General features: G+C 53.8%; 2 protein-coding genes across 4 annotated transcripts; one reads left to right on the top strand and one right to left on the bottom strand.

The window, feature by feature from the left end:
• Window positions 1-3,173: 3,173 nt before the first annotated feature.
• On the top strand, window positions 3,174-16,149 carry ALG1 (ALG1 chitobiosyldiphosphodolichol beta-mannosyltransferase). Of its 3 annotated transcripts, XM_070460931.1 has the most exons (13): window positions 3,174-3,412; window positions 4,370-4,447; window positions 4,783-4,886; window positions 6,101-6,249; window positions 8,372-8,461; window positions 9,092-9,202; window positions 9,950-10,071; window positions 10,208-10,246; window positions 10,556-10,615; window positions 11,742-11,852; window positions 13,340-13,454; window positions 14,305-14,380; window positions 15,460-16,149. In XM_070460931.1, the coding sequence occupies exons 1-13, from the start codon at window positions 3,205-3,207 to the stop codon at window positions 15,589-15,591; spliced, it is 1,395 nt and encodes a 464-aa protein (XP_070317032.1). In that variant the 5' UTR covers window positions 3,174-3,204; the 3' UTR covers window positions 15,592-16,149. The 3 variants fall into 3 exon arrangements, with proteins under 3 accessions (XP_070317032.1, XP_070317034.1, XP_070317033.1); XM_070460933.1 differs by lacking the exon at window positions 11,742-11,852; XM_070460932.1 differs by lacking the exon at window positions 4,370-4,447.
• A 54-nt stretch (window positions 16,150-16,203) lies between these two features.
• On the bottom strand, window positions 16,204-27,735 carry EEF2KMT (eukaryotic elongation factor 2 lysine methyltransferase). Its single transcript, XM_070460934.1, has 8 exons — window positions 27,594-27,735; window positions 25,565-25,627; window positions 24,145-24,225; window positions 23,460-23,561; window positions 20,224-20,357; window positions 19,843-20,138; window positions 18,530-18,679; window positions 16,204-16,466 (listed from the first exon to the last, which is right to left on the bottom strand). Exons 1-8 carry the CDS (start codon window positions 27,687-27,689, stop codon window positions 16,366-16,368), a joined length of 1,023 nt encoding a protein of 340 aa, XP_070317035.1. The 5' UTR covers window positions 27,690-27,735; the 3' UTR covers window positions 16,204-16,365.
• Window positions 27,736-27,802: the final 67 nt, after the last annotated feature.

Genomic DNA, 27,802 nt, shown 5'->3' on the forward strand with positions numbered 1-27,802 from the left:
CGGGGAAGAATATTAGGGCATGTTGCCATTTTCTTCTCCAGGAGATCTTCCCCACCCAGGGATGGAACCCGGGTGTTTTACATCTTCTGCATTGGCAGTCAGGTTCTTTAACACTAGTGCCACCTAGGAATCCCTGACAAACCTAGACAGTGTATTAAAAAGCAGAGACATCACTTTGCTGACAAAGTGATGAATATAGTCAAAGCTATGGTTTTCCTGGTAGTCATGTACAGATGTGAGAGTTGGACCATAAAGAAAGCTGAATGCTGAAGAATTGATGCTTTCCAACTGTGGTGTTGAAGAAGACTCTTGAGAGTTCTTTGGACTGCAAGGAGATCAAACCAGTCAATCCTAAAGGAAATCAACCCTGAATATTTATCGGAAGGACTGATGCAGAAGCTGAAGCTCCAATACTTTGGCCACCTGATGTGAAGAACTGACTCATTGGAAAAGACCCCAATGCTGGGAAAGATTGAAGGTGGGAGGAGAAGAGGGTGACAGAGGATGAGATGGTTAGATGGCATCATTGACTCAATGGACATGAGTTTGAGCAAACTCTGGGAGATAGTGAAGGACAGGGAAGGATAGTGCTGCAGTCCATGGGGTCACAAAGAGTCAGACACAACAGAGCCACTGAGAACGCACACATCACATATTTATTGACTTCTTTGGCTGTTCCAGGTCTTAGTTTTGGCACATGGGCTCTAGTTCTCTGACCAAGGATCGAACCTGGGCCCCCTTCATTGGGAACACAGAGTCTTCGCCACTGGACCATCAGCGAGGTCTCGGTATCTGTGCTTCATGTAGAAAAAGCTTAAAAAAAAAAAGCATAAGTGTTTCTTTATTCCTCAAGAACCAGTATTTCCTCCTTTGGGTGTGCCATTGAGCATAACTATTCCAGGAGAAGCTTGTCACCATCATCACCTGTTAATCCTTACAACAAACTCCTGACATGGGTGTTATTCTTGTCCTCTTTTATACCATAAAGTCTGAGGCTCTGGGGGGTAAATGGCTTATTACGACCCACTGTCTCACAGCTAGGGCACAGACAGGGGTTCACGCTGGAGTCTCTGTAACCACTGGGAAATCTCGCCAGGGTCCAGCCTTGGTATCTGGAAGGGAAACAATACTCTCTTAATCTACGGAAGGATTGAATTTCACGTGTCATGTCGGCCAAGTGGGCAAGCAGGACAAGCAGGCCTGGCTGGTGTGGCATCTTGTTCCTCTCTCCCTAGAGAAACGATCCCAACGCCTTCCCCAATGGGGGGTTTCATCTTCCAGGACAAGGCATTTGCTTAAGGACCGGGGTGCCTGGTCCTTAACCTCTTAGATCATCAGAACAAGAGGAGGCCTCTCAGATGTGAAGTCCCCTCCCTAAGTTCACAGGTCGGGAAAGCCAGCTGACAGAGAGGGATGTGCTCAAGATCAAGGAGCCCCTGAGGCGGGGGTCTCCGGATCCCAGCCCAGTCCCACCACAGACAGTGCCTGGAGGGGCGGGGTCCGTGTTCTGGTCTCATGACCCCAGCAAGACAACGGAAGGTGGGGCCTCCCTGAAAACTGGGGGGGGGGTTGAGGCTGCCCGCAGACAGCCCATCCCTCCATCTACACAGATTTACTCCTCCTTCCTCACCCTCTTCTGCTCTGGTTTCAAGCCCTGCCTCAGCCACACACTCACTAAGGGTGTGACCTTCAGGAGTGACAGAGCTATCGGGAGAAGCAAATGAGCTACGTGCCACGTCCTGAGCTGGGTTCTAGGGTCCCTGGCGCTGTTCTGTCTGGGTTTTCATTGAGGGAGGAGGTGCAGTGTTGATTTTTTTGTCCAACACGTGAGTGGGTGGGGGGAGGGCACCTGGAGCAGATGGTCCCTGTGCCTGACTCTGGGAGTTCTGGGGCAGCTCCCAAGGTGAGGGCAGTGGGGTGACTTCAAGGGGACCCCTTTTAAAGTCAAAACGCTGTCACAGAGACCCACACAAAACTCTTTAGTGTGGTTACCTTGGGAGGTGAGACAGGAGGGTTAGTGAAACTTTCCCGTGTTACAATGGATCAGTTCTGTTGCTCAACTGTGTCCAACTCTTCGCAACCCGATGAACTGCAGCACGCCAGGCCTCCCTATCCATCACCAACTCCCGGAGTTTACTCAAACTCATGTCCATTGAGTCGGTGATGCCATCCAACCATCTCATCCTCTGTCATCCCCTTCTCCTCCTGCCCCCAATCCCTCCCAGCATCAGGGTCGTTTCAATGGATACTTAACATCATTATGGTTTTTTTTCCTTCCTTGTCCTTCTTCTCTCTATATATTTATTTTTCTTCTTCTTATTTCTTTGGATATGCTATGCTGCTTGTGGAATCTTAGTTCCCCCACCAGGGATTGAACCCTCAGCTCTCAGCAGCGAAAGGGCGAAGTCCCAATCACTGGACCTCCAGGGACTTCCCTACAACATGTGCTGTGCTGCCATTTCAGTCGTGTCCGACTCTTTGCGACCCTATGGACTGTGGCCCACCAGGCTCCTCTGTCTATGGGATTCTCCAGGCAAGAATACTGGAGTGGGTTGCCTTGCACTCCTCTAGGGAATCTTCCCGACCCAGAGACAGGATCTGCATCTCTAAAGACTCCTGCATTGGCAGGCAGGCTCTTTACCACGAGTGCCACCTCAAGTACAACGTACATCCTGAAAAATGAGTAAGCTCTCTGCTTGACGAATTTTCCCAAATGGACCACACTCACCTTACAAGCACTCAGATCGAGAAACCAACTACGACACGCCTCCCCACCAGCTCCCAACTGCCCCCACCCAAACTCACTCCCCGATCCTCCAAAGCAGATCACCCCCTGACTTCATACAATAAAGAGTCGTTTTGATTTTTATATGATAGAACCAGCTGCTATGCATTCTGGCATCTTGCCCCTTTTCTTAACATTATACAAGGTTCAAACGAACTGTTATTTCACTATACTGTAAATTATCTTATAAATTTGAAGAAAGAAAAAATGTTCCTAGCTCCCTACATAATAACAGCTTTACCCTAATACCACTAAAGCTTGGCTCCCTGGGGCTCCTCGGAGGTTCCGCGGGCCCGGGTTTAGGGAACCAGGTTTACGCCCCTTTTGTCTCCGCCCACCTCGGAGGCTCGGTCTGCGGCTGCGCACTGCACGCCGGGCCAGCGGGAGCGCGGTCACGTGACGGGCGCCGACCCGCCAAGATGGCGGCCTCCTACGTGGCGCTCCTGGCCCTGTCGGTGTGCCTGCTGCTGCTGCTGCTGGTGGCATGGAAGCACTGGCGGTGGGGGCGCGCGGCCCGCCACGTTATTGTCGTGGTGCTGGGCGACGTGGGCCGCAGCCCCCGCATGCAGTACCACGCGTTGTCACTGGCCAAGAGCGGCTTCTCCGTGACCCTCTTGGGGTTCTGCAGTGAGTGCCCGGGGCTCCCGGAGGGAGGCTGCTCTGTCAGCAGCCTCTGACCCTCGGCTTTGACCACCCCAGGGGCGGGCCGCGGCGGGGGCGCCCGCTTTCTCTCTCTCCTCCCTCGGGCAGCCCTCCGAGACTGTTAACGGCCCGGACAGCTGTTGCCGGGTTTCTGCACCCCCACCCCAGCCTGGATGTTGCTAGAGACCTAGAACAGTCAGCATTAACCGAGCGCCTGCCATATGCCAGGACTGTGCTAAGCTAGATGACTCAGTGCATAGTCTTATTCCTCCTAGTAAGTGCAAAGATGGGACTGGAACCCAGATGGGTGTGACCCCAGGGCCAGTGTTGGTAAGCACATCTCTGAGGCTGTGTCTGAGCCGACTGGCAACTTATCTCATTACTCACCTCATTGCAGAGCTCTGCAGTTAGGAGATGTTTCATTTTCTCAGCATGTTGAGCTTTTCCCCTTAGTGTGAGGAGGCAGAGATGTATGCTCCTCCATCTTCCCCCACGTTGACATTTTCAGAAGGTATCTCTAAACATACCCCATATCAGGAGAAAGCAGAAATAGCACTGGTTGCCTCAGGTCCTTGTTTAGAGTTTGCTACCCCAGGGTGAGGGGCGGGAGTGGAACTTCCTAGAGGTCTCCCTGTGATGTGATAATTCCATCATCCCGGAAACCGAGGTCAGCTTGAGTGCCTGTTGTGTGCCTGGCATTGTGTTAAGTTGAAAGTGGATAAGATTCCGACCCTCCTCCTGTGGTTGGTCTAGAGAAGTCTGGACAAGAACTGGCCTCATTCTCTGTTTTAGCTACTGAGGAACAGAGAGGTTTGGGAAAGTCTTACTTTCCAAAACGCTCTTCCTTATTCAGACTGGGGAGGGGGTAAGGGGTGGGGCAGGATCATCAGACTTTAAATTAGGTTGTCTTGTCCAGCGCATTAAAGAGGACATTCTTTTCAGACTCCAAACCCCACGATGAGCTCTTACAGAGTGACAGAATTCAGATTGTGAGTCTGACAGACCTTCAGAGACTTGCAGGTAGGAAGCACTCAATTCTAGATTCTGTGTGTGTGTGTGTGTTTTGGTGGGGGAGAATCTGCAAATTACCAAGAACTCCTTTACTAGTGGGGCTTCCCAGGTGTCTCACTGGTAGAGAATCTGCCTGGTAAGGCAGGAGATGTGGATTCAGTCCTTGGTTGGGGAAGATCCCATGGAGAAGGAAATGGCAACCCATTCCAGTATTCTTGCCTGGGAAACCCCACGGGCAGAGGAGCCTGGTGGGCTACAGTCCCTGGCGTCACAAAGAGTCAGACACGACTTAGCGACTAAACACCAACAGCCTTTACTAGTGACAGCTGTTTTCTGTCTTGCAGTTGGGCCCCACATTCTCCAGTACGGAGTCAAAGTTGTATTCCAGGCAGTGCACCTGCTGTGGAAGTTGATGTGCACGGAGCCAGCAGCCTACATCTTTCTCCAGGTATGTGTCAGCCCCGCCTCCCACTGTGAGAACCACTGTTGATAGTTTTCTTTACTTTCTAGTCTGTTAAAAATGTACAAACTGGTAAATGAATTACATATTCATGTATGTGTATGTAAACTTTTAAACACTTGAGTAGGAGCCTGTGGTCTGTGTCCATCCTCTTTATGATACCCATCCTTTCTGTTTTTCAGTGTCATTGCAGATAGTTACTTATTACACATCTAAATGTTTTACATGCATTATCTCATTTAATTCCTCACAACAATCCTAAGAAACAGGTTCTTGTGTTATGTACACAGAGATGAGAAAACCTGAACCCAGAGAGGTTCTGTAAATAACAGATTGTCACACAGCTGGGAAGTGCTGGAGTGATTTGAACTAGGTCTTCATTCTAGTTCTGAAGTTATGGTCTTAGCCTCTTACTGTCACTGCTTTTTAACAGAAAAGTTTATTCTTTTACTTGACTGTATCATATCCCAATGTGATATATACCCTGTTGTATTTATTTAGTATCATCTTAATGAACACTCAGATTCTTCCTGTATTTTTTTTTTTAATATATCTGGCAAAGTGGCTAAGAGCTTCAGTGAACATATGTCTTTTTCATGGGTCCAGTTTCTCTTTTAGGATAAATTCCTAGTAAGGGAAGTGTTTGGTTAGAGTCCATATACTTTAAAATGTGATTACTGGATGGTCCTAGAGCAAGTTTGGGTCATTTTATCTCCCACCCAACAGAGAGGCCTTTCCCCCCTCATCTTCACCACCACCAGCTATCATAAGTGTTATGAGTTTCCATTGTGACAGGTGAAAAATGATACCTCCTTGTTCCATTTTTCATCTCGTTGGGTATCAGTGCTCTTGTACTTTTTATGTTGATAAATTTTCTTTTCTTTCTTTCTTTTTAAATATTTATTTGGCTGTGCTGAGCCTTAGTTGTGGCATGTAGGATCTAGTTCCATGACCAGGGATTGAACCAAGCCTACCTGCATTGGGAATGTAGTCTTGGCCACTGGACCATCATGGACATCTATCTGATCAGCTTTCTTTTTTACGACTTTTTATACTTTTTGGTGAAGAAGTGGGTCTTCTGCTTTTTGATTTTCAAGAGTTCTGTAAACATAATTGACTCTTTGCCATGTACGTTATTTTCACTTGGTTTATTCTCAGCCGTGGTCTGGTTCCTCCTTTTCATTCAAGTCTCTCTTTCCCAGAACCCTCCAGGCCTGCCCGCCATTGCTGTCTGCTGGTTCGCGGGCTGCCTCTGCGGGAGCAAGCTTGTCATCGACTGGCACAACTACGGCTACTCCATTATGGGTCTGGTGCATGGCCCCAGCCACCCCCTCGTTCTGCTGGCCAAGTGGTGAGGGTCTGGAAGGAGGGCGCAGACACTGACCCCAAACTGCAGTGGGAAGAAGGGCCAGTGCAGAGACCTGGGGAAGCTGGTCCCCCGTGTGCCCTGTAGGGGCGAGGGCAAGGCTGGGGTATTGGGGTGATGCTCATAACCAGTGATAAAAACAGGCTTGAGCAAAGGAGGGCGTTTGTTGGCCCATGAAACTGAGAAGTCTTCAGAAATGGACTTTGAGCACAGAAAGGGAGTCATCAGGACCCTGCTCATCTCTCTCTTTCCACACTTCCTTCTGGAGGTATTTCTCAGGTTCTGGGAGCCCCTTACTCCCATCTGCATCCCACCCAACTCTGTGGGGAGAGCAAGCCTGACTCCTGCTCACCTGCTGTCCTCTGACCCCCACTGAGCCTGGGATGCTTCAGTACAAGTGCTTAGCCAGAGAGCTGGGGTCCCTGGTGCATGAAGACCAGATCCCCAGATGCAAAGTGGGGGCTGCTACTGACAGCTGGGGGTGTGGGCCACAGTCTCTGAGCTGGGGGGAGGGAAGAAGGGCCTCGGGAGCAGGTTGTGCTTGCAGGAAGAAGCAGTGCCATGTTCTTTTCTTTAACAAATCCACACTTTTATTTATTTACTTTTCAATAAGTTTAAATCCTTGAAGGGTACAGTGTCACACAGATTCTGTGTCCAGTGTTCTTAGCAGGAAGGTTGCTTCAGAATTTGGTAGAAACCATGCCACTCATGTTTCCATGAGTATGAAACAAAAACCATGTCTTTCCCCAGATTACTCTGGTTTTGTGAGGTTCTCCGCTAGCATCACCTGTTCTTTGCTTTATACACACAAGCACATCTTTTGCCTGGATAGAATTCAGCTTCATCTCAAGCACATACACCTTCAGTTTTTGGGAGAGCTGTGTGCTCCCTCTGGTTCCGTAGACCCCGCTTACGGCCTGCAAAAATGACCTTGGACCTCCACAACCTGCCAGACATACTGGTCACTTTAGAAGTCCTGTTCCCAGCAGGCTTCCACAGGGTCCAGGATGGCTGAGAGAGCCAGTGCCAGGTTCTGAGCCCGAGTTCTACCGCCTGCTTTGGCACGAACTTGCGGCCTTGAGCCATCGGCTGGCTGCGGTCTTTCCCCTGGTGGGTCACTCGTGGGTGGAAGTCACGGCGGCTGTCGGTGCACTGGCTGCGTGCCCGGCCTCAGCCCCTCCAGACTGCACTGCCGCCCAGGGAGGGCGTCCTGTGACTGCTCTTTTACAAACCAGGACACTGGGGCCGGGGGCCCATATGTCACATGCCACACAGCTGATAAGTGTGAGTGCCAGCCTTCCGTGCCTGGGATGGACCTCCTCTGGAGCTTTCCCTGCATCCTGAGTGAGGACCAGGCCTCGGTTCACACACACATTCAATAACCCTGCTCGTTTCCAGTTCTTGGTGGTCACTAGAGCTTATGTCTCAGTGTGGCGCTAATCTGTTGATAACGCCTTTCTAACACTTGCTAGGGCTTCCCAGGTGGCACTAGTGGTAAAGAACCCACCTGCCAACGCAGGAGACCTAAGAGACGTGGGTTTGATCCGTGGGTTGGGAAGATTCCCTGGAGGAGGGCATGGCAGCCCACTCCAGTATTCTTGACTGGAGAATCTCCATGGGCAGAGGAGCCTGGTGGGCTACAGTCCATAGCATCGTGGAGAGTCAGACAGGACTGAAGTGACTTAGCACGCTGCGTGTGCAACATTTGCTCAGCTCCCTCTGTGACACAGTCAGAGCGAGCCTCGGCCCCACGGCCTTTGCAGGGAACAGTGCAGTGTGGCTGAGATTTAATGATGAGGCCTTTATTGTATTTCTCCTTCGTTTTATGGCAGGAGAGACTGGATTTTCCCTTCCATAGTGATAATATGATTTCCCTCGAAAGTAATTGTGTTTAAGTTGAAAAGCAATCTGATTTAAAGAAAGATGTGAAGGAAATAATAGTATAGGTGATGGAACTCAGTGCGAACGCTGGGAAGGCACCTTGCCAGTGACCTGATTGAGAGACCCCAGCTCTGGAGCCTCTTCGATATCAGAAGGTTTCGAGACCCGCGGCTGGTGGTGGTGCTTGGCCCAGAGCTCCAGGTTGAACACTGATACTTCTCTTCAGGTACGAGAAGCTTTGTGGACGCCTGTCCCACCTGAACCTGTGTGTGACCAACGCGATGCAGGACGACCTGGCTGACAACTGGGGCATCAAGTAGGGGTCCCTCCCAGCGCCGTGACTCCCAGCTGCTGTGTCCTGCTGGCAAGGCGTTGGGAGTTCCCGGGGGTCCGGGGAGTGGTTGCTGGTTTGGGGGAGCTGAGCAGGGAGGAGGCTGGAGTTATTTTTGCCAGCCAGCCAGACGGTCCAGGCAGTTTTGGGGTTGAACCTTCTCTCTGTGCTTCTCCTAAGTAATTCTTTTTTAATTGGGTTTTTTTAAACCTTGGGTTTTTTGTTTTGTCTGGTCACACCATGTGGCAGGTGGGATGTTAGTTCCCCAACCAGGAATTGAATGCAGGGCCCCTGTGTTGGAAATGCAGAGCCCTAACCACTGGACCGCAGGAGGACTCCCTTTCCAAGTCATTCTGAGGTTTACTGTTGAGACTTGGATCTCCAAGCACCCTTCTTCTGGATCCTTCTGGGTTTTATTTTCTTTAGGCCTTTCTTTGCCCCTCCCTAGAGCCACCCTACGGAGAAGGCAGTGGCAACCCACTCCAGTACTCTCGCCTGGAAAACCCCAGGGACGTGGGAGCCTGGTGGGCTGCTGTCTATGGGGTTTCACAGAGTCGGACACGACTGAAGCAACTTAGCAGCAGCAGCAGAGCCACCCCAATGATCTCATTGCAGAGCCGTGACTGTGTACGACAGGCCAGCATCTTTCTTTAAAGAGACGCCCTTGGACCTGCAGCATCAGCTCTTTATGAAGCTGAGCCACACCTACCCTGTGTTCAGGGCCCGGTAAGTCTGCTGTCTTCAGCTTTCAGGTGCCTTGTTTTATGTTTGCTACTGACTTGGGGATCCATCAGACCAGGGGTTGGCAAACTATGACTGCAGGCCTGCTCTGTTTATTTTTATAAATAAAGTTTTATTGGAATGCAATGCGTGCATTCATTTACATATTGTGCGTGACTGGTTCCGCACTGCAAGAGCAGAGCTGAGCTTGGCAACAGAGACCACGTGGCCCCCAAAGCCTACAGGGTCTACTCCTTGGCCCTTTAAGGAGGTGTTTGCCCCGCACTAGGCTGTGGGTGTCCTTATCCTCCTGCCGGGGTTCCTGACCCTGTGGCAGGGTCTGTGCACCTGTGTGTGTGTTCTCTGGGCACCTCCTGGGGGGTGAGGAGAGCCTCTCTGAGCAGCCCTCCGCACACCTGGTCTTTGTTCAGTAACCTGGGGGGCGTTAGAGGGGGTCACAGCACCCTCGTCTTAAGTCGAGGGGGTGATTAGAGCAGTAAGCCCCCTGAAGGCAGGGCTGAGTCGGTCTTGTCTGCTGTTGTGGGCTCAGCACCTGGTGACACATAAGTAAAAGGGATAAAGAGAGAAAGCAGGTGCAGGTCGGCGCCCAGGCCCCGGGTGGTCGGGCCACCTGGTGACTCAGAAGTGGCTGTACCCCGACCGCTGCTTGCGGGCCTCGCTGGCGGGAGATGGCTGTCCTGGGGTCTGAGAGCCTGCTCTGTGGCAGCTCACGGGCTCTGTCTGCTCCTTCAGCTCAGAATCCTCGGACCCGGGCACGGAGCGGTCGGCCTTCACGGAGCGGGATGCCTTGAGTGGAGCGGTGACCCGTCTCTGCGGGCGGCCAGCCCTGTTGGTCAGCAGCACGAGCTGGACAGGTCTCAGGACCCTCCCGGGCATGTGGCGCTCCTGCGCCCCTACGTATTCGGGGCCCCGATGAGAAAGGGGAGCGCGCTGAGCTGGGTGGGAAGCACCAGAAACCAACTCATGACACTCAGTTCTCTTTTCTCGTAGAGGATGAAGACTTCTCCATCTTGCTGGCGGCACTAGAAAGTAGGTGTGTGGCTGTGGTCAGGAGCTGGGCTTGCCGGGGTGTCCTCAGCTGCGGGATGCTCTCTTGGCTTTGCGTGGTGCCCTCGGCAGAGTGTTCCAGGGCCACTGGGCGGGCCAGCCTGAGGACACAGGGTGGTGGTGGGCCCGAGTCCCTATTTGGGTCAGTGAGTGACCCGCCTGGCCTTGAAGCATCTCCTCCAGGATTGTGTGGCTGGGAGCAGTGCGCTGCCCTCCACCCCTCCCATTAGCCCCTTACTCACCTGAATACCTGATCTTGATTTCATGTATTTATTTTTTTTTTAAATGCAGAATTTGAACAGTTGATCGACAGTGGGGAAAGCCTGCCTTCTCTGGTTTGTGTCATAACAGGTACCCACCTGGGAGCACCCCTGTTCTGTATTAGATGGGGTGCTAGAGGGGACAGAAGGCCCTCCCCACGTCAGGCCTGTGATGTTTGCTGTCTCGTTGATCCTTACCCTAACTCTCCAATGCGTGTTTCTCTCTGCCAGCTTAACAGAGGGGCAGGCTGAGGATCACAGGGTCTTCACGGCAGGGCACAGAGTCTAGATTCAAGCCTCAGATCGGGCGACCTCAGAGATACTGAGCTTTTCTGTTGCACAGTGGTTTTCGAGCCTCTTCTCTTAAAAAATAATTCTTTTTTTCTGGCTCCGGTGGGTCTGCGTTGCTGTGCAGACTTTTCTCTGGTGGCGGGGGGCGGGGGCCGCTCTGCAGCTGCGGTGTGCGGGCTTGTCGTGGCAGCTTCTCTCATTGCAGAGCGCGGGCTCTAGGGCGTGTGGGCTTCAGCGGCTGCAATGTGAGGGCTTAGTAGTTCGGCCCCCCGGGCCCTAGGGCACAAGCTCAGTAGCTGTGGCACACGGGCTTAGTAGCTACACAGCACGTGGGATCTTCCTGGATCGGAGATCTAACCCATGTCTCCTGCGTTGGCAGGCGGATTCTTTACCACTGAGACACTAGGGAAACCCTCTTTTGATTTCATTTTTAAACGAGCGTCCACTGTCCAGTGTAAACCTGTTTCCAGTGCAGAGAGAGAAGCAGAGGAGGTTTGGTTGGAGGAGGCGGCCCTGGGCCAGCAGCCCTGCCTTGGACACCCCTCTCCTCCTGGCCCCCTGGACCCCCGGGGTGGCAGGGGCCCACTGCTCAGGCTGTGCTGCCTGGGGGTCCTGGGGGTCCTTGGTAGGGCATGGGGCAGCCTGTGTGAGAAGCTGTCTTGGTGACAAACTCTGATGACTGGCCAGAGTTTGTCCCAGACACATTCCCAACCTGAGGTCCCCTGGGCACAGGTTGCTGGGGGAAGGGCCGTGGTGTTAGCGGTCAGGGTGCACACCCCCGGGGGGGTTGTTTCTGGAGGGCGCCTGGCTGGGGGCCTGATGGGGAGCTGCCGAGTGGGCCACCTTCTCACGCCTTCGCGGGGGCTTCCCAGGCCGTGGGCCGGGGCGGAGGGGCGCCTGGTGGGTGACTGCATCTCCCCCGCCAGGCAAAGGGCCTCTGAAGAACTATTACAGCCGCCTCATCTGTCAGAAGGGCTTCCAGCACATCCAGGTCTGCACCCCATGGCTGGAGGCTGAGGACTACCCCTTGCTTCTGGGTAAGAGTGTCTGGTGGGAGGCCTGCAGGAGAAGGGAGGGCTTTACAGGGGAATGCCCGAGAGCAGCGGGCCTCCTGGGGGCTCAGGAACCTGGTAAAGAACCTGCCTGCCAATGCAGGAGACAGAGGTTTGATCCCTGATCCGGGAAGATCCCCTAGAGAAGGAAACGGACACCCACTCCAGTATTCTTGCCTGGGAAATGCATGGACATTCCCAGAGGAGCCTGGCGGGCTGCAGTCCATAGGGTCACAAAAGAGACCCGACTTAGCAACTAAACAGCAACAAACAACCTGAAGGCTGCTGCTGCTGCTGCTGCTAAGTTGCTTCAGTCGTGTCCAACTCTGCAACCCCACAGACGGCAGCCCACCAGGCTCCTCTGTCCACAGGATTCTCCAGGCAAGAACACTGGAGTGGGTTGCCATTTCCTTCTCCCAGTCCGAGGGCAGGGGACAGTTTTTCTGAAAAGGGCCAGATGGTAAATGTTTTACTAGCTTCTTTTGCATATTCCCTGTTTTTATAACTCTAAAGATTTAAAGTCATTCTCTGCTTAGGGGCCCTCCACACGCAGGCCTCAGGCTGGGATGGGTCCTGGCTGGACTCCTGGAGACAAGGCAGTTTCCTGGTGCGCCTGCTCTTCCCTGTCTGTTTGCCAAGGTCCCGTCTGAGTGCTCTGGGGCTCCACGCGACCCAGCTCAGTCCTGCTGTTCCCATGGGCAGAAGGGCTGGGCTGGGCTGGGTTAGGGCCACTTCCCAAGTCGGGGAGGTGCAGACACAACAGTGCGGACTCAGCCAGTGAGGACAGCCGCCCGCCTCTTGCTGTCTTGACCCCTCGGGGAGAGCTTGTTGGCTCAGTGCTGATCGATCACAGCATCTAAGTAATCATCTCGGGCGGGACGTCCCTCTGCAGGCAGCAGCTCCCAGGGTGCTGGGTGATACGAGGGTGCATCCTTGGTTCTGCCTACACAGTGACAGCTATTTTTCTGTTGGGTCTGCTTTGGGTTCTTTCTGTAATTATGGTGATAAAATACAAACAAAAACATGCCATTTCCCCACTTTTTAATGGTGTGCAGTTCACTGGCACTAATCATGTTCACGGTCTCTTATGGTCACTGCCACTGGGTCTTGCCAAAACATTTTCATCTCCCCGAGCAGAAACTCTGAACTCAGTAAGCAATGATTGCTGCGACTTCTAACCCAAATTGTGGTTAAGGAGGAAATGAGGGTCTGTTTATATAAAAACATTGGTGACGGCCCGGAGTTCTCAGAAAGGGCAGAGCAGACAGGAGCAGCAGGTGGGAAGCACCCCTGTGTCCCCGCCTTAGGCCAGGCCACTCGGCCGGCTCCAGGCATCCGGATGCGGGGTTGGGGGCGTGATTGGCCCGTTTCCTCTCCTCCCCACAGGCCTCGGTACACGGCCCTGTGGCTGCGTGGTCACCGGGCGTGCAGCCGGCGCTGACCTCGCCCTCGCCCTCACCCTCACCCTGCAGGGTCTGCAGACCTGGGTGTCTGCCTGCACCTGTCCTCCAGCAGCCTGGACCTGCCCATGAAGGTGGTGGACATGTTTGGATGCTGCCTGCCCGTGTGTGCTGTGAACTTCCAGTGGTAGGAGCGAAAACCCCAGTCCACTGGGGTTATATTCTCAAATTGGCAGGTGGCGGGGTGGCAGGGGTGGCGGGGAACAGCGTGGTTAGAATTGCTGGGAAACCTCCTGGGAGGGTGCCGCTTCTGATCTGTGCAGCTCAGCCACCCCAGGGGAACAGGAGCCCCTGTGGTCCCTGTGGGTGGGCTGTGCCCCACCAAAGGGAGTAGCTTCCACTTTGATGTTGAGTAAAAATGATGAATCAGATACTCTTTGGGGGTGTGGCATCGTAGCCGGAATTGCCCGCCTGTCTCACAGGGACTTATTTCTCTCTCTGTCCCTTTTGTCTCAGCTCAAGTAGTTGGGTTCGAGTCAGTTGAATGTGTCTATTTCTGTTCCGCTCTTCTTGGAAAAGATGGGCAGGAGAGGGTAGTGTTAGAAGAGGTTTAGGTGCAGTGGCCCCACCATGAGCGGAGGGGCCAGCTTCTAAATGGGAAAGCCAGGATGTTAGGCTCTGGGTTCACATCATGTTGGGATCAGCTCCTGATCAGTTCTGAGCCTGCCTCCAGTGTGGTTGCCTTTTACCTGATTTCTCTGCTATGGAATTAAGAAAAAAAAAACCAGAACTCACCAAGAAGAGCACACACAGCACAAAAAGCCCAGATGCCCCTTCACTGCCCCTCCTTCCCCAGATCAGTGTGAATTCTTAACACGTATCCTTCCAGGTTGTTTTTCAGTTCAGACGCTGGAGTCTAAGGACAGGCTCCCTGAAGGGAAGGACAGACTGTTCCTGACCCCCGGCTTAGCCCGTGGGTGGGGTGGGTTCTGTTCTCCTCCTGAGAGCTCTCACACCCCCCGCCATTCTCTCTGCAGCTTACACGAGCTTGTGAAACATGGGGAGAACGGGCTGGTCTTCGAGGACTCGGAGGAGCTGGCAGCTCAGCTACAGGTGAGCCCTGTCTGTCTGCCCCACACCGGGGCTCGCAGCGCTCCGGTGATTTGTTGTTCCTGCCGCTGGGCGGGTGGGCCTGGGCTCCGTCTGGCTGAGGGAACAGCAGTCTCAGATGCTGGGCCCCAGTGGGCCTGGGCAATCGGGGCTCGCCCCACCTGCCATCTGGGTGTATGGAGCTCACACCACACAGATGATGCCAGAGCTGAGTGGACTGTGTGCTGTTTAAGGGGTACTGGATGGAGGAGGGAGAGGGAGGCGTGAGGGGCGCTTCCTGGACCAGCCTTGCGAGGTGGGTGGGCATCTTCAAAGGGTACTTATTTCTTACTACAAATGATAAAAAGGAATACGTCGTCTTTCTTGACAATTGAGCCCAAAGGCAAGAAACTTTGGAAAGGCCCAGAAGGAATTTTAGACTTTGCCATAGTCTCTGTCAGAACAGCTGAACTTTGTTGTAATGTGAGAGCATCCAGTCTGAATGAAGGGGCGTGGCCATGTTCCAGTAAAACTTTGTTTACTAAACTAAGTTTTATTGGACAAGCGGAGGGCTGCAGGTGTCCCATAGGCTGGCATCTGCAGACACCTTAGTTTAGCAAGGTTGCCGAGAACACAGGCGTCGCCTGGATCTCACGTGGGCAGGACGGTGCTGGGCAGACGGCGACGGGGTGGTGCTCCTGGTGGGAAGAACCGCAGAGCCTGGCGGGAGCAGGGGTGGGGGCTGCTGCTGTCACGTCCGAACTGCAGGGGGTGGACTGGGCTGGGGCCGGAGGGCTCCCCTGTGTCCCGTGGGAAGGGGGGGCTTGCTGGGTCGGGGATGGGGGGTCAGAGCTGATGAGAAGGGTTATCAGCCAGGCCTGGTGGGGAAGCTGGGCCAGATCGGGAGTTTCGCTGGAGCCCCCGGGACACGGGTGGTTCTGCAGGTGTTGGGGAGGAGGGGGGTTTCAGTAGGATGACGGGGGGGCGGGGGGGGTGTCTGGCAGCTGGGTTTGGGGTGCGGCTGGGAAGGGGCAGTAGGGGCAGCTCAGGGCGTGGGGACCTGGGTTGGGACCGGAAGGTAAGTCCTCATTTCTTTCTTCCAGACACTTTTCTCGAAGTTTCCCGATCCTGCTGGCAAACTGCACCAGTTCCGCGAGAGCCTCCGGGAGTCAGAGCAGCTCCGCTGGGACGAGAGCTGGGAGCGGACGGTGCTCCCTTTGATCTCGGACACGTGACCCCTCGGGCCAGTGAGGTGTCCTGCGCCCACCCGCCTCGCCTTTCCTCTTCCTCCGCAGCAGCCCGCCGCTCCTGTCCTCGCGGCTGGCGCTGCTGGCCGGATGCCGTGGAGCGGCGCCGCCTGGTGGACGGCTCCTGGAAAGACAGCAGTGGGCACTGCCTGGGGAATGCAGCTCCTGTTGGTAATCGGGGGTTGGTGGCCCGGGAAGCTGGCTCAGCCTCCTTTCTTCTTTGGAGGCTCTGAATTCCTGCTCTCTTTTCTTCTGTCTTCTGTGAGTCTTTCCCCCCTCACTTTATGAGGCTTGTGGCATCTTCAAGATCCCTGTTTTGTCTCCTGCTGCATTTGCAGAGTTGTGTCCCTGATATTTTGATTCCTGCCTTGAAAACAGGCACTACAGGCCACCCCCGCCCCACCGCTGGCCCCGGGAAGGGACCCTAGGATGTATCCTACATGCAGCATGGCTCTGTGAGGGATGTGTGTCGAGGTTGGGGAAAACACACTTGGTGTATGTTTTTATCTGCACAAATGAAATGCTTCGTCTGAGCCAAAAATTTCACTTCTGACTTAAGGGCGATTTGCTTAAGAAATAAGCCAGCTGGCAGAGAGAGGGTACCCACACACTCGAGCAGTTTATATTTTGTTAGAACACTTTATGGCTTCGGATTCAGAATTTAACATCTTTTGAACATTCAAGTCCAGTGGAAGTTTTATCAGATTCTTTCCAGGACAGTGATTTGATTTTCAGGTTGCCCTTTAGAACCATCTGTAAAAACTACAGCATTAGTTTCAGAATCGCCATTTCTGAGTGCTCTTCATAGGGAAACAGTTTCTGGTCGTGACGAGGCACCTCTTCCCACGGGATCCCAGCCCGGCCTGGAAACAGAACAGACACATCTCAGGGTGCTGGGGGTTGGGGGCGGGATGCCACCCTATCAGGATGGGGCTTTGGGACAGACACCCGGAACCAGCCTCCAGGTTGGGACCAGGAACCCCCTTGGTAAGCAGCTCACAGCAGCGAGGTTTCCTGTGTCTGCCCACTGGGCCGTGTGCGTCCCTCAGAGGGTTGGTTCCCCATCGCTCTCTGCCTCTGTGCTCCACCCTCTCACCGAGCACAGCTCAGTAGGAGCCGAGGTCTGAACTCACATCTGCCTGACCCCTCAGCCTGGTGCCTTCAGAGGCTGGGCCTGTGTCAGAGGGGCTTACGTCCTCTCTGTAAGCACGGATGTCTGACAAGTCCCTGGCATGGGTGGTTTTGTCATCAGTTTTTTATGAATGAAAAAATCAGTATTTAAAAATGAAATACTAGACATACTGTGTTAAGTTTCATGATCCTGCTGTCCAAGTATAACATGTTAATAATGTTAATTAGCATGTATGAAATTCCCCCATGTGTGTATTAATGTGGTTATTTTTAAAAATAGGCTGTATATGCTGCGTGTGTGTGTGTGTTAGTCACTCTGTTGTGTCCGACTCTCTGCAACCCCATGGACTGCAGCCCATCAGCCCCTCTGTCCATGGAATTCTCCAGGCAAGAACACTGGAGTGGGTTGCCATTTCCTTCTCCAGTGTGAATTTTAGTAGTAGTATAGTCTCTAAGTTGAGTCCAACTCTTGCGACCCCACAGACTGTAGCCTACCATGTTCCTCTGTCCATGGGATTCTCCAGGCAAGAACACTGGAGTGGGTTGCCATTTCCTTCTCCCATATGCTGCATACATACGTATACGTATACAGCACATACAGTATATGTATATACTCTATATGCTGTTTAGTACTCAGATTTCTTCACTTAAAATACAGCCTGGAGGGGACTTCCCTGGTGGTCCAGTGACTAAGACTGTGCTCTCAATGCAGGGGGCCCAGGTTCCACCCCTGGTCAGGGAACTGGATCCCACACACCATAACTAGAGACCCTGCGTGCTGCAACTAAGACTTGGAGCAGCCAAACACATATTAAAAAATTGTATTAAAAAATAGAGCATGGATATTTTTTCTTGTAAGCATCTGAAAAAAGACTTCATTGTTCTTTGAGGCCAAACACCCTGTCAGTGGGACAGGGGGGTGGGTGCTGGTCATCTCTCTTGGCAGAGGCACCCGTGGGAGGGCTTTGCTTGGTTTGGGGGTGGGCTTGGGGCTGGTGCAGGGCTCTGCACAGCTGTCTGGTCTGTGTGGGAAGTCCTGATGACACCTGGCACATGGTTGGGGATCGCAGGGCGGGGGTTGTGGGGTGGTGGGTGGAGACTGCAAGCTGGGTGCCTGGGTCTAGTCCCTGGGTGCTTGGATGATTAACTTAGTCGCCCTGTACCCCAGTGTTTTTCTGGGTGAGACAGGATGACAGCAGCCCTATGCCTCCACCAGGTGCTAGAGGGGCTGACACAGGTCAGGTCTAAGGACAGTGCCCCCCCCACCCCCCGCAGCTGAGTCAGGCAGACCCCCTTTCTCTGAAGCACCCCCGACTCTTCCATTTACTGTGTGCTTGATCCAGCGATGGTGGCCGCCGCTTCCCCGAGGGCCCCCTGCCTGCCAGCCCTGTCCCACCTCTGAGGGGGATGTTTCCGCTGTACAGTGAGGACCCGGAGAGAGTGGCCCAGCTCCTGTCTACCCTGATACTGGGTGGCGTCCACCGCCCTGTCCGTTTCACAGATAAGGAAAGACTGAAAGCTCTCAGAAGCCCTAAACACACAGTAGGACTGCTGCTCTCAGACTTCCGAGGTCACTGCATAAGCTGCCTCCCTCCTCCCCTGCTGACCTGGGTGGAGGGTCGGGGTGTCTGTCCAGCACACCATGGTCTGGGGCTTCCTGGTTTGTCTCCAGGTTGCCCCCTGCCCTTCTTTTACTTTCCTGGTTTCTGCCCTCCCTGGAGTACTGTGTGGGGCCAGTGCAGTGACACTGCAGGCCTCTCAGAGACAGCAGCCTGGCCTGGGGCCCGGGGCTCACCCAGCTCCGTGGTGAGCAGCTGGCATGTCTCCGGGTTGCGGATGGTGAAGGCAATGTAGGCATCAGGAGCCCGCTGGTCCTTCTGGCAGGTCGAGAGCTTCCGCAGGACCCCAACCAGGGAGAGGACCGTTTCAGGACAATACAGGACGTCTGTGATGGAAACCCAGGTTACTGGAAGGGCTCCCTCAGGATGAGGGCCTCCGTGCTGACACTTGGGAGATGAAGGCCCGGAAAGCAGTGGTTTAATTAGGTTTGTGTTCTTGGACGGTAAGAAAATTATGTTGGGTAAAAACAGAAAACCTTAGCAGATCAAAAAAGCTGCTGAAAGACACTACAACACATGAAAAATATCCAGGACTCACTGGCATTCCTTTACAAGAAAAAAAATCCATTCTTTGCCTGTGGCCTGTTTAGAAGATGCTTAATGAAGCAAAGCTGAGTCTGCCCCAGGCTTCTGGTTCCTTCCAGTGGGGACAGGCGCCCTCCCGCCCACCAGCTGGGCCCTCGGGGGCGCGCTGCTTAGACTCCATGCTCTGCTGCCCTCAGCCTGGGCCTCGGGGCCGTGGCCGGGCCCGAGTGCAGCACCACTGGCCAGACGGGCTGGGTGAGCTCGGCGGAGGAGGACGGGCCTGTTGGTGGCCAGGCCACACGCCACTTTCCTCAAAGGCCCCGTCCTTGCACCAGAAGTGGGTGGGCCCCGCTTGTGGGGCTCTTTCGTGGACCCAGGACAGAGGCATACAGGTAGCGCCCTAGGCCTCAGATGCACAGGTGTGCGTGGAATGGACGTGGGGCCCCCAGAACCCCTTCCCCGACCCGCAGCCTGGCCCAGAGCACAGGGAGGAGTCGGGATCAGGTCGTTGTCCATGGTCCTGGAAAGATGCTGCTGCAGCGGCCACTTCCGTCCCCATCTGAAGACAGGGGTGTAGGTGGGGCCGGCCCGCTGGGGCTACTCTGGCTTTCTCATCTGTGTTCTGGAAGAGACTGAGAGGCCTCCCTCAGGCTGCTGGAGAGGGACCTGAACTCTGGCCGCTGGGCTGTGCCTGGCTAAGACTGGTCCCACTGGTCTGGTGCCCTGGGGCCTGTTCTGTTCATTCACACCTTGCTGGGCAGAGCTGGTTCCTCCATAGGAGGGACCATTCGCGTGGGAGGGCGTGTGGCCTCTGTCTCAGACGGGGCGGCTGCGGCCTCGGGGCACCCAGGAGGCACGCCCTGTGCTGTGCGGTCACCCTGGAGGCCCATACAACCCAGGTCCCACCATTCCTCCCTCCAGGCAGCGTCCACTGCCCGCGTCCCTGCTGGGAGCTGGGCGGTACCTGCGGCGAGGACGACGTCCGGCTGGAAGGCTGCGAGCTGCGGCGCTGTCACCGTGTCCCAGTCCAGCCGGGCCACCGTCACCTGGGGGCGCTCTGCCTCGGTGGTACGGGGTCCCGGGTGCTGCGCCCGGGCGTCCGTGCCTGGCGCCAACGAGAAGCCATTGAGAAGGACGTTCCCTCGCAGCTGCTCCAGGACGCGGCTGTGACAGTCGCTGAAGATGTACGCGCTGGGCCGGCATGACTTGCAAATGGCCAGGCCGGTGAGGCCGGCCCCGCTGCCCAGCTCTAAGGCCGTCCTGGGAGGTGGGGAGAAGGCGCTGTGTCCACGGGTGCGCGGCAGCAGACCCCCCCTGGGTCCCCGGCCCTGCGCCCCCAGCTCACCTGTGAGTGAACACCTCTGGGTTCTCCATGGCCCACTCGGCCAGGTAGAGTGCAGCGTTCCACGTGACCAGGCCCGTGGTCCCATGGGACACGATGGCAGTGCTCTCGCAGAGGGTGACCGAATCACCCGAAGGCTGGGCGGAAACCAGGACAAAGAATTACAAATCAGGCAGCCAGGGCGGGCCTGGGGCCTGGGGGGCCACGTAAGGAAGTAGGATTGGAGTCTAAATGTGATGGGAGCTGCTGGCGGGTTCTGAGCAGGCGGGTGATACAACTCTCGTGTGCTCAGTGTGTCGGTGGACAGAAGAGGGAGGCAATGTGGCTCGAGGAGGACCCAAGCCAACAGGCATTTTCTGGAAAAGCCCAGGCACCCACCTAGGAGGGAACTGGCCTGCTCTGGTAGTGGGGGCAGTGAGACACCCGGGGCAAGGCCTGTAAGGCCACTAGAAACACTCAGAAATGTGTGATAAATGAGAGAAATCAGCATTTCAGAAATAAAGGCTGCTCGAAGGAACGTAAGAATAAAAATAAAACATAAAAGCAGATAAACCCTTAAGTATAATTGCTCAGTTGTGTCTGACTCTTTGTGACCCCACGGATTGTAGCCTGCCAGGCTCCTCTGTCCACGGGATTCTCCAGGCAAGAGTACTAGAGTAGCCATTCCTTTCTCCACGGGATCCTTTCAACTCAGGGATCCTGGGTCTCCCGTATTGCGAGTAGATTCTTTACTGTCTGAGCCACCGGGGAAACCCTTAAGAGAGGACATGAAAAGCAGCGAAATTAAGACATTGTCACAGGTTCAATCATTTCCTCCCCAAATTTGTATGGTGAAGTCCTAACCCCTGGAGCCTCAGAATATGACCTGTTTTTGGGGCCTTTTTTGTGTGTGATGCTGTGTGACTTGTGGGGTCTTAAGTTCCCTGCCGGGGGACTGAACCATGGGCCCTCGGCAGTGAAAGCGCAGAGTCTTAACCACTGGACTACCGGGAACTCCTGGAGATGGGGTCTTTATGGAGGGAATCAAGTTAAAATGAGGGCATAAGGACACACACGCAGGGAGAAGACGGTCGTCTGAGGCCCAGGAGACAGGCCTGGAACACATCCCTCTCTCTGTCTCAGAATCAGCCCTGCCGACACCCCTGATTTTGGACTTACAGCTTCCAGATCAACATTCAAAAAACTAAGATTATGGCATCTGGTCCCATCACTTCATGGCAAATTGAAGGGGAAAAAGTGGAGGCAGTGACAGATTTTTTCTTGGGCTCCAAAATCACTGAGAACAGTGACTGCAGCCATGAAATTAAAAGATGCTTGCTCCCTGGAAGGAAAGCTATGACAAACCTAGACAGCATATTAAAAAGCAGAGACATCACTTTGCCAACAAAGGTCCCTATAGTCAAAGCTATGGTTTCTCCAATAGCTTTGACTATATGGACATGAAGTCATGTACATGTGTGAGAGTTAGACCATAAAGAAGGCTGAGCACCGAAGAATTGATGCTTCTGGATTGCAGTGCTGGAGAAGACTCTTTAAGGTCCCTTGGACTGCAAGATCAAACCAGTCAGTCCTAAAGGAAATCAACCCTGAATATTCATTAGAAGGACTGAGGCTGAAGCTCCAATCCTTTGGCCACCTGAAGGGAAGAGCCAACTCACTGGAAAATACCCTGGTGCTGGGAAAGACTGAAGGCAGGAGAAGCGGACGACAGAGGATGAGATGGTTGGATGGCATCATTGACTCAATGGACATGAGTTTGAGCAAGCTCCAGGAGATAGTGAAGGACAGGGAAGCCTGGCATGCTGCAGTCCATGGGGTCGCAAAGAGTCGGACACAACTGAGCAACTGAACAACAACAAAGTGACATGATCTGCAATGGATTGAAGCCCTAATGGAATGACAGGAGACCAGTTCACTCTCTTTAAAGGGGAAGAGTCAAGTCTATATCTGGCTTTTCCTCCACAACTAAGTATGCAAAAAGGAGGCTTTTCCTTACAAAAAACCTCTCCAGCTAATGAAAACAAAATGATTCAGAAAGTCACTCTTTTACATCCTCCAATGAATTAATGGGTCTAAGCTTTAGGCATCTGTAAGTGCTACCACGAAGCGGATAAAAACAGGTGATGAGCCTTCCGGGACCTGTGCAGTGTTCTTGCTAAGGGATCAAACAGACAAGTGTCCCAGTGAGCCTCCAAATCCAGCCTCCAGCTTGTGGGGAACAGAGGACAGAGGAACAGGCTGAACAGCATCACGTGTGTGCAACGAAAGCCAGCCTGCACAGAGCTGTCCAGCCCAAACCGCCAGGGAGAGGAGGAGCTGGGGGAACCGTGGATGAAGGGAGGTTTTGAGCCAGACCTTGTTAATGGACAAGACTAAGTGCAGGCATCTAGAGTTGAGCGCACGGGGCAGCGATAAGACCTCCGAGTGATGACTCTGAAAGGGAGGGAGGGCAGGCTGGGATGGAGGTGGGTCAGAAGGGGGCCTTGTGGGCTGGCTGCCAAAGTCCTCGGCTAGACTGGCAGTTACCATGGTGGCCGCCTTGCAGCAACTTGATAATTTAATTCTTTGCATGGCTTTTTGTATCTGTGTTTTATAATAAAAGGTTAAAGAACAAACAAAAATTGTTGTGTGCAAAATGGATGTTTGTGGGGCAGGAAGCCAGATGACCAGCCAGGAGGCCACAGCATTTATCAGGCTGGTGATGGTGGCAGTGGACAGCAGGAAGAGACTGCTGTCCTGCAACAGTAGTAGGAATGCATGCATGCTACGTCACTTCAGTCGTGTCCGACTCTTTGTGACCCCATGGACTGTAGCCCACCAGGCTCCTCTGTCCATGGGATTCTTCAGGCAAGAATACTGGAGTGGATTGCCATGCCCTCCTCCAGGGGATCTTCCAGACCCAGGAATCGAACCTGTGTCTCTTATGTCCCCTGCACTGGCAGGCGCGTTCTTTACCACTGAGCCACCTGGGAAGCCCACATCTATCCATCAAATATTTATTGAGGTCTGAGCACCAGGTCGCTGCTGTGCAATTCATGTGTGTTACCTAATTTAACCCCAGGCACCCAATAAGACAGGTGCTATCTGTGGAAAGGCTTGGTTTATAGGTGGGGAAACCAAGGCCCAGGAAGGTTAACTGACCTCGTCTAAGACCACAAAGCACAAGAGTCAGGGACTGAACGCACACGAGGCTGACGGGACCCTGAATTAACCGTGTATGGAGGGTGCACGTCTCCTACCAGCAGATAGCTCCGGTGGCAGTGGGTGGGCTCCTCGGCCGTCAGGACCTCCGCCAGCGCCTGGTACAGCTCATCCGAAGGCTCTGTGTGGGCAGCCTCGTGCTGGGGGCGGGCAGGGAGACAGCATTCGCGGGAGGGTTAAGTCGACCCTTGTGATTCAAACCAAGGTTCCACCTCTTCACTTTTACTCTGACTTGTAAAAATGGCTGGAGGATTTTCACCACATTTGGAGGGGAGACTTGGGATGTGATTGATTGAATATAGGTCACCTGGTTTGGGGGAGCTGGGGGGATCTCCGAGAAGGGTAGAGAGGGTGCAGGTGAGGTGTGGTGTAGGGCAGCTGGGAGCAGGTGGGGTTTCCCACACGCAGGGGCTGCCTGGGTAGGACTGGGAAGGTTCCGTGGGGCAGGGGGGAAGCAGGACCACAGAGGAGATGCTGCCACTGCTGGAGACCCCTGGATGCAGACAGGAGGGACCCTGGCCTCTCCCCTCCTCCCACTCTCCACAGTGTCTCACTGATGGAAGCCCGCTGGGAGCAGCTGCCCAGGGAGCCCCCTGCTCTACGGGCGTCTGCAGAGCAGGAAAAGAGAACGGGGTGGATCTGAGCTGCAACAGGCAAAGTCCACCTCTGAAGAGCCGCTGGGTCCCAGACGCTGCCTTTGGGTGGACAGCGCCCGTCACTGACCTTTCTGATGAGCTCGGAGAGAAAGCTCCGGATGTAGTTCACTGATGGCGGGTGCTTCACGCACAGAGGGTGCTTCACGGTCTGTGAGAAGGAACACAGTGTGGGCTGTGGGTGAGACTTTGTCTTAAGTCTCCCACGGGCTTCGAGCGAATACAGGGCAAACCCCAGTTACCCGATCCTGGATTTCTGGCCCTGGGTGATCCTCATGCAACTGAAAGAGTTTAAGAGATCAGCCCTTTCCTAAAAATATTTCTCCACTACAGTGGCACAAGGAGATCAAACCAGTCAATCCTAAAGGAAATCAACCCTGAATATTCACTGAAAGGATTGACGTTGGAGCTGAAGCTCCAATACTTTGGCCACCTGATGTGAAGAGCCGGCTCATCGGAAAAGACCCTGATGCTGGGAAAGACTGAAGGCGGGAGGAAAAGGGGACGACAGAGGATGAGATGGTTGGATGGCATCACTGACTCAATGGACATGAATTTCAGCAAACTCCAGGAGACACTGGAGGACAGAGAAGTCTGGCATGCTGCAGTCCATGCAGCTGCAAAGAGCTGGACACAACTGAGTGATTGAACGACAATGCTGGCACAGACCATGGCAGTGTTTCTAATGCTCTTTCTGGGCAGAACATGGAGCATATGGACACAAGCTAACACCCTGCTATAGACTGAATATCTGTGTCTACCCCAAATCGACATGTTGACTCTAATACCCAAGGTGATGCTATCAGGAGGGGCCTTTGGGGTGTGATTATGTTATAAGGGTAAAGCCTCCATAAGTGGAATTAGTGCCCTTTTAAAAGAGACCTCAGAGAGTTCCTTCTGCCCCCTGAGCCATGTGAGGACATGGCAAGAAGACAGCCCTCCATGAATGAGGATGTGGGCCCTCAAAAGACACTGAATCTGCTGATGTCTTGATCTTGGACCTCCCAGCCTTCAGAACTGAGAGAGAGAAATTCCTGTTGTTTATAAACCATGCAGTGTGTCATGTTCTGTTATACCAATACTAAGATATACCCCTTAGTATGTCCAAACCCCACCTCCAAAAAGCAGGGGCCCACCCACAACTAGAAAAAGACCCAGTGGACAAGATGTGCCTGCTTATTTTCCCTTTAAAAGTAAAGAAGAAAGTCTCTCAGCAGCGAGAAAAGGCTAGGTGTACCTACAGCTGTCATCCCCATTTCCTCTGTGGATGCTCTTAAAAAACATCCCCCAGATTCCCTCCTCTCATGCAGCGTATTGTGTATTCTGATGTCTTTATCTAAGAAAACAAAAGAGCTTGAGTTGTCTGAGGTGCTCACGCCAGATGTAATGTCTTTCTTTTTAAAGGATACACGCGCACTCAGGGTGCTTCTGTTACCTCTTCACGGGGAAATCAGGCCAGTGATGCGTTCCAGGGATTCTGTGATTCTTACCTTCTGCAAAATATCCAGCAGCAGCTCAGAGCCTGATGAGTCCCTTAGTTTCTCTTCTAGGCTCTATCCAAAGAGAGAGAGGCGGTTAAGAGAGAGAAATCTCAAGGGCATTATCGCAGGAACATTAAACATGCAATAGGACATGTTGGCAAAGTGCTAAGTGATCTCTCCCCAGGGACCTGGGGCCAAATGATGCAGAAGCCACAGGCAGCTGAAAGCCTGACCTTGAGAAGTCCCAAGTTACACCTGGATGAGTCACAGAAAATGTCAGAAGACAGGCTGCTGGTTTGCATCAGCCATGGCCGCTTAGTCTCACCTGGGTCTCACAGACCAGCTCTGTGGCTGAACTGGTCAGCCAGGAATTACGGGGGGGCCATGGCCTTAAGACCTGACGGGCTCCCCGAGACCTCCCTGTGGCAGGCAGGCTGCTTTACTCTGCAGGTCACAGCTTCTGTGTCACCTCCTTGGAAGGCCTTCCTGACCCCCAATTTGATACATTTCTGTTTTATTGACTTTACAGCCACTGTCATATCCCCGTGCTTTCTTGCTTATTCATTTACTTATTTATCCTCTGGCCTTGTCTGTACACTGCTGATCCTGGTGCCTAGCTTATGCAAGGCATTCTGTAAACATGTGGTGACAGAATGAAAACATGAGCTAACCCATATTCATGTAATCCTGGGACTTCCCTGGTGGTCCAGTGGTTAAGAATCCAAGCTTCCACTGCAGAGGGCACGGGTTTGATCCCTGGTCAGAGAACTAAGATCCTGCCTGCTGGTGATGAGGCCAAAAAACAAACAACCGTCATCCCCCACTCACAGATTCATGTAATCATGACAACAGTCTTATGAGGTTATATCATTATAGCCCCATTTTACTAATAAAAATATGAACGTACGGAGAGACAAAGTCACTTGCCCAGGGTCACACAGCTTGTGGGGAGTCGGCCCAGGATTCAAAGCTGGCAGGCTGTCTCCCAGATCTCAGCTCTGACTTCTTTTTTAGTCAAACCAATGACAGCAATAATCCCCACCGCATGGGTGCTGTGGGTGAGCCTACGCCAGCACTTAGCATAGGCCTGGTGAAGAGGAAGCACTCATTACAGACAATATGCATGGGGCCTCACAGATGCTGTTACGGAAGTTTAAATTTTGGGTTAAAAAAATGTACATATTCCTTTCTGACGGGAAATGATCTCCTAGGATGCCAAATGATTTATGTCAGTGAAAGAACACAGATGACTGATCTCCCCTCTTAAGACCGGGCAGACCTGGGGAGGGCTCTGTGTCCAAACTGAGTCATCCCAGTGAGCTCACCGCACGTGAATTACGAAGGACGCGGTGTCATTGAGCCCCTGCCTTGGCAGAATAAAGCTTCTACCCCGGCCCTGAGCCTGTGTGCAAATGGCAGGTCCCCAGGGCAGGGTGAGCTCTTCTGTCTCTTTTCGGGACTGTTTTGTACCTCCCTGCCTCTTCCATCAGCTGCCTCTGAGAGGACCTGTCCAAAGCTGCTGATACACATGAAAAGCTGGAGGCCCGAGAGGGCCTGTGAACTGGTCACTGAACTCAACACAGCGTGATCTCCCTCTGTCCTGAGCATGCTGGCTGTTTAAACGAGCAGCAGCAGCTGTTACCCAATGGCTAGGATAACAGGTTAAAAAACCTTTTTTTTAACCAACTGTCCATGACCCTAAAAAACCCAAAGAAAAGGAGAGCTGGGAGGAAATCTCACATTCCTCCAAATCGTGGGGCTCTGTCTGCAAACGCGGTGAAGGGCGGCGAGGGTCCAGCGGAAGAGGGTGCTGAGGGCTGAGCGCAGGGTGGGCCCAAGGGCGCACCGGTGGAGCGACTGCCCCCTCGCCGCCAGCTCGCGCGGCCCCGGCAATCCCGGGGGACCGGACGTGCTGCTTGGACCAGCGAGGTAGCAGAGGCCATCACGTGGCAGAGAGGGCGGGGGTGTGAGTCCGGAGACCCGCTCACCGCGAACCCCCGGCGCTCCCCACCCACCTTCCGAGCCCCTTGCCGCCCACCTGCCAGGGGAAGGAGCGTAGTGCGCGCGCCGCCAAGAAGCGGCGCTCGAAACCCCGCAGCAGGCGAGCAGCATCCGCTCTCTCCTCGGGCGCCATGGTGGGGCGGGGCCGCGGCGTTGCCCCGGAGACTAGGCGGGAGCAGGGCTGTGATTCGAGGCGGCCCGAGGCGGCGCTCGGGGCCGGGGTGGGGCTCGGGGCGGGGCCAAGAG

The sequence above is a fragment of the Odocoileus virginianus genome, chromosome 33 (genome assembly GCF_023699985.2).
Source record: "Odocoileus virginianus isolate 20LAN1187 ecotype Illinois chromosome 33, Ovbor_1.2, whole genome shotgun sequence".
In the NCBI taxonomy this organism is placed as follows: Eukaryota; Metazoa; Chordata; class Mammalia; order Artiodactyla; family Cervidae; genus Odocoileus; species Odocoileus virginianus.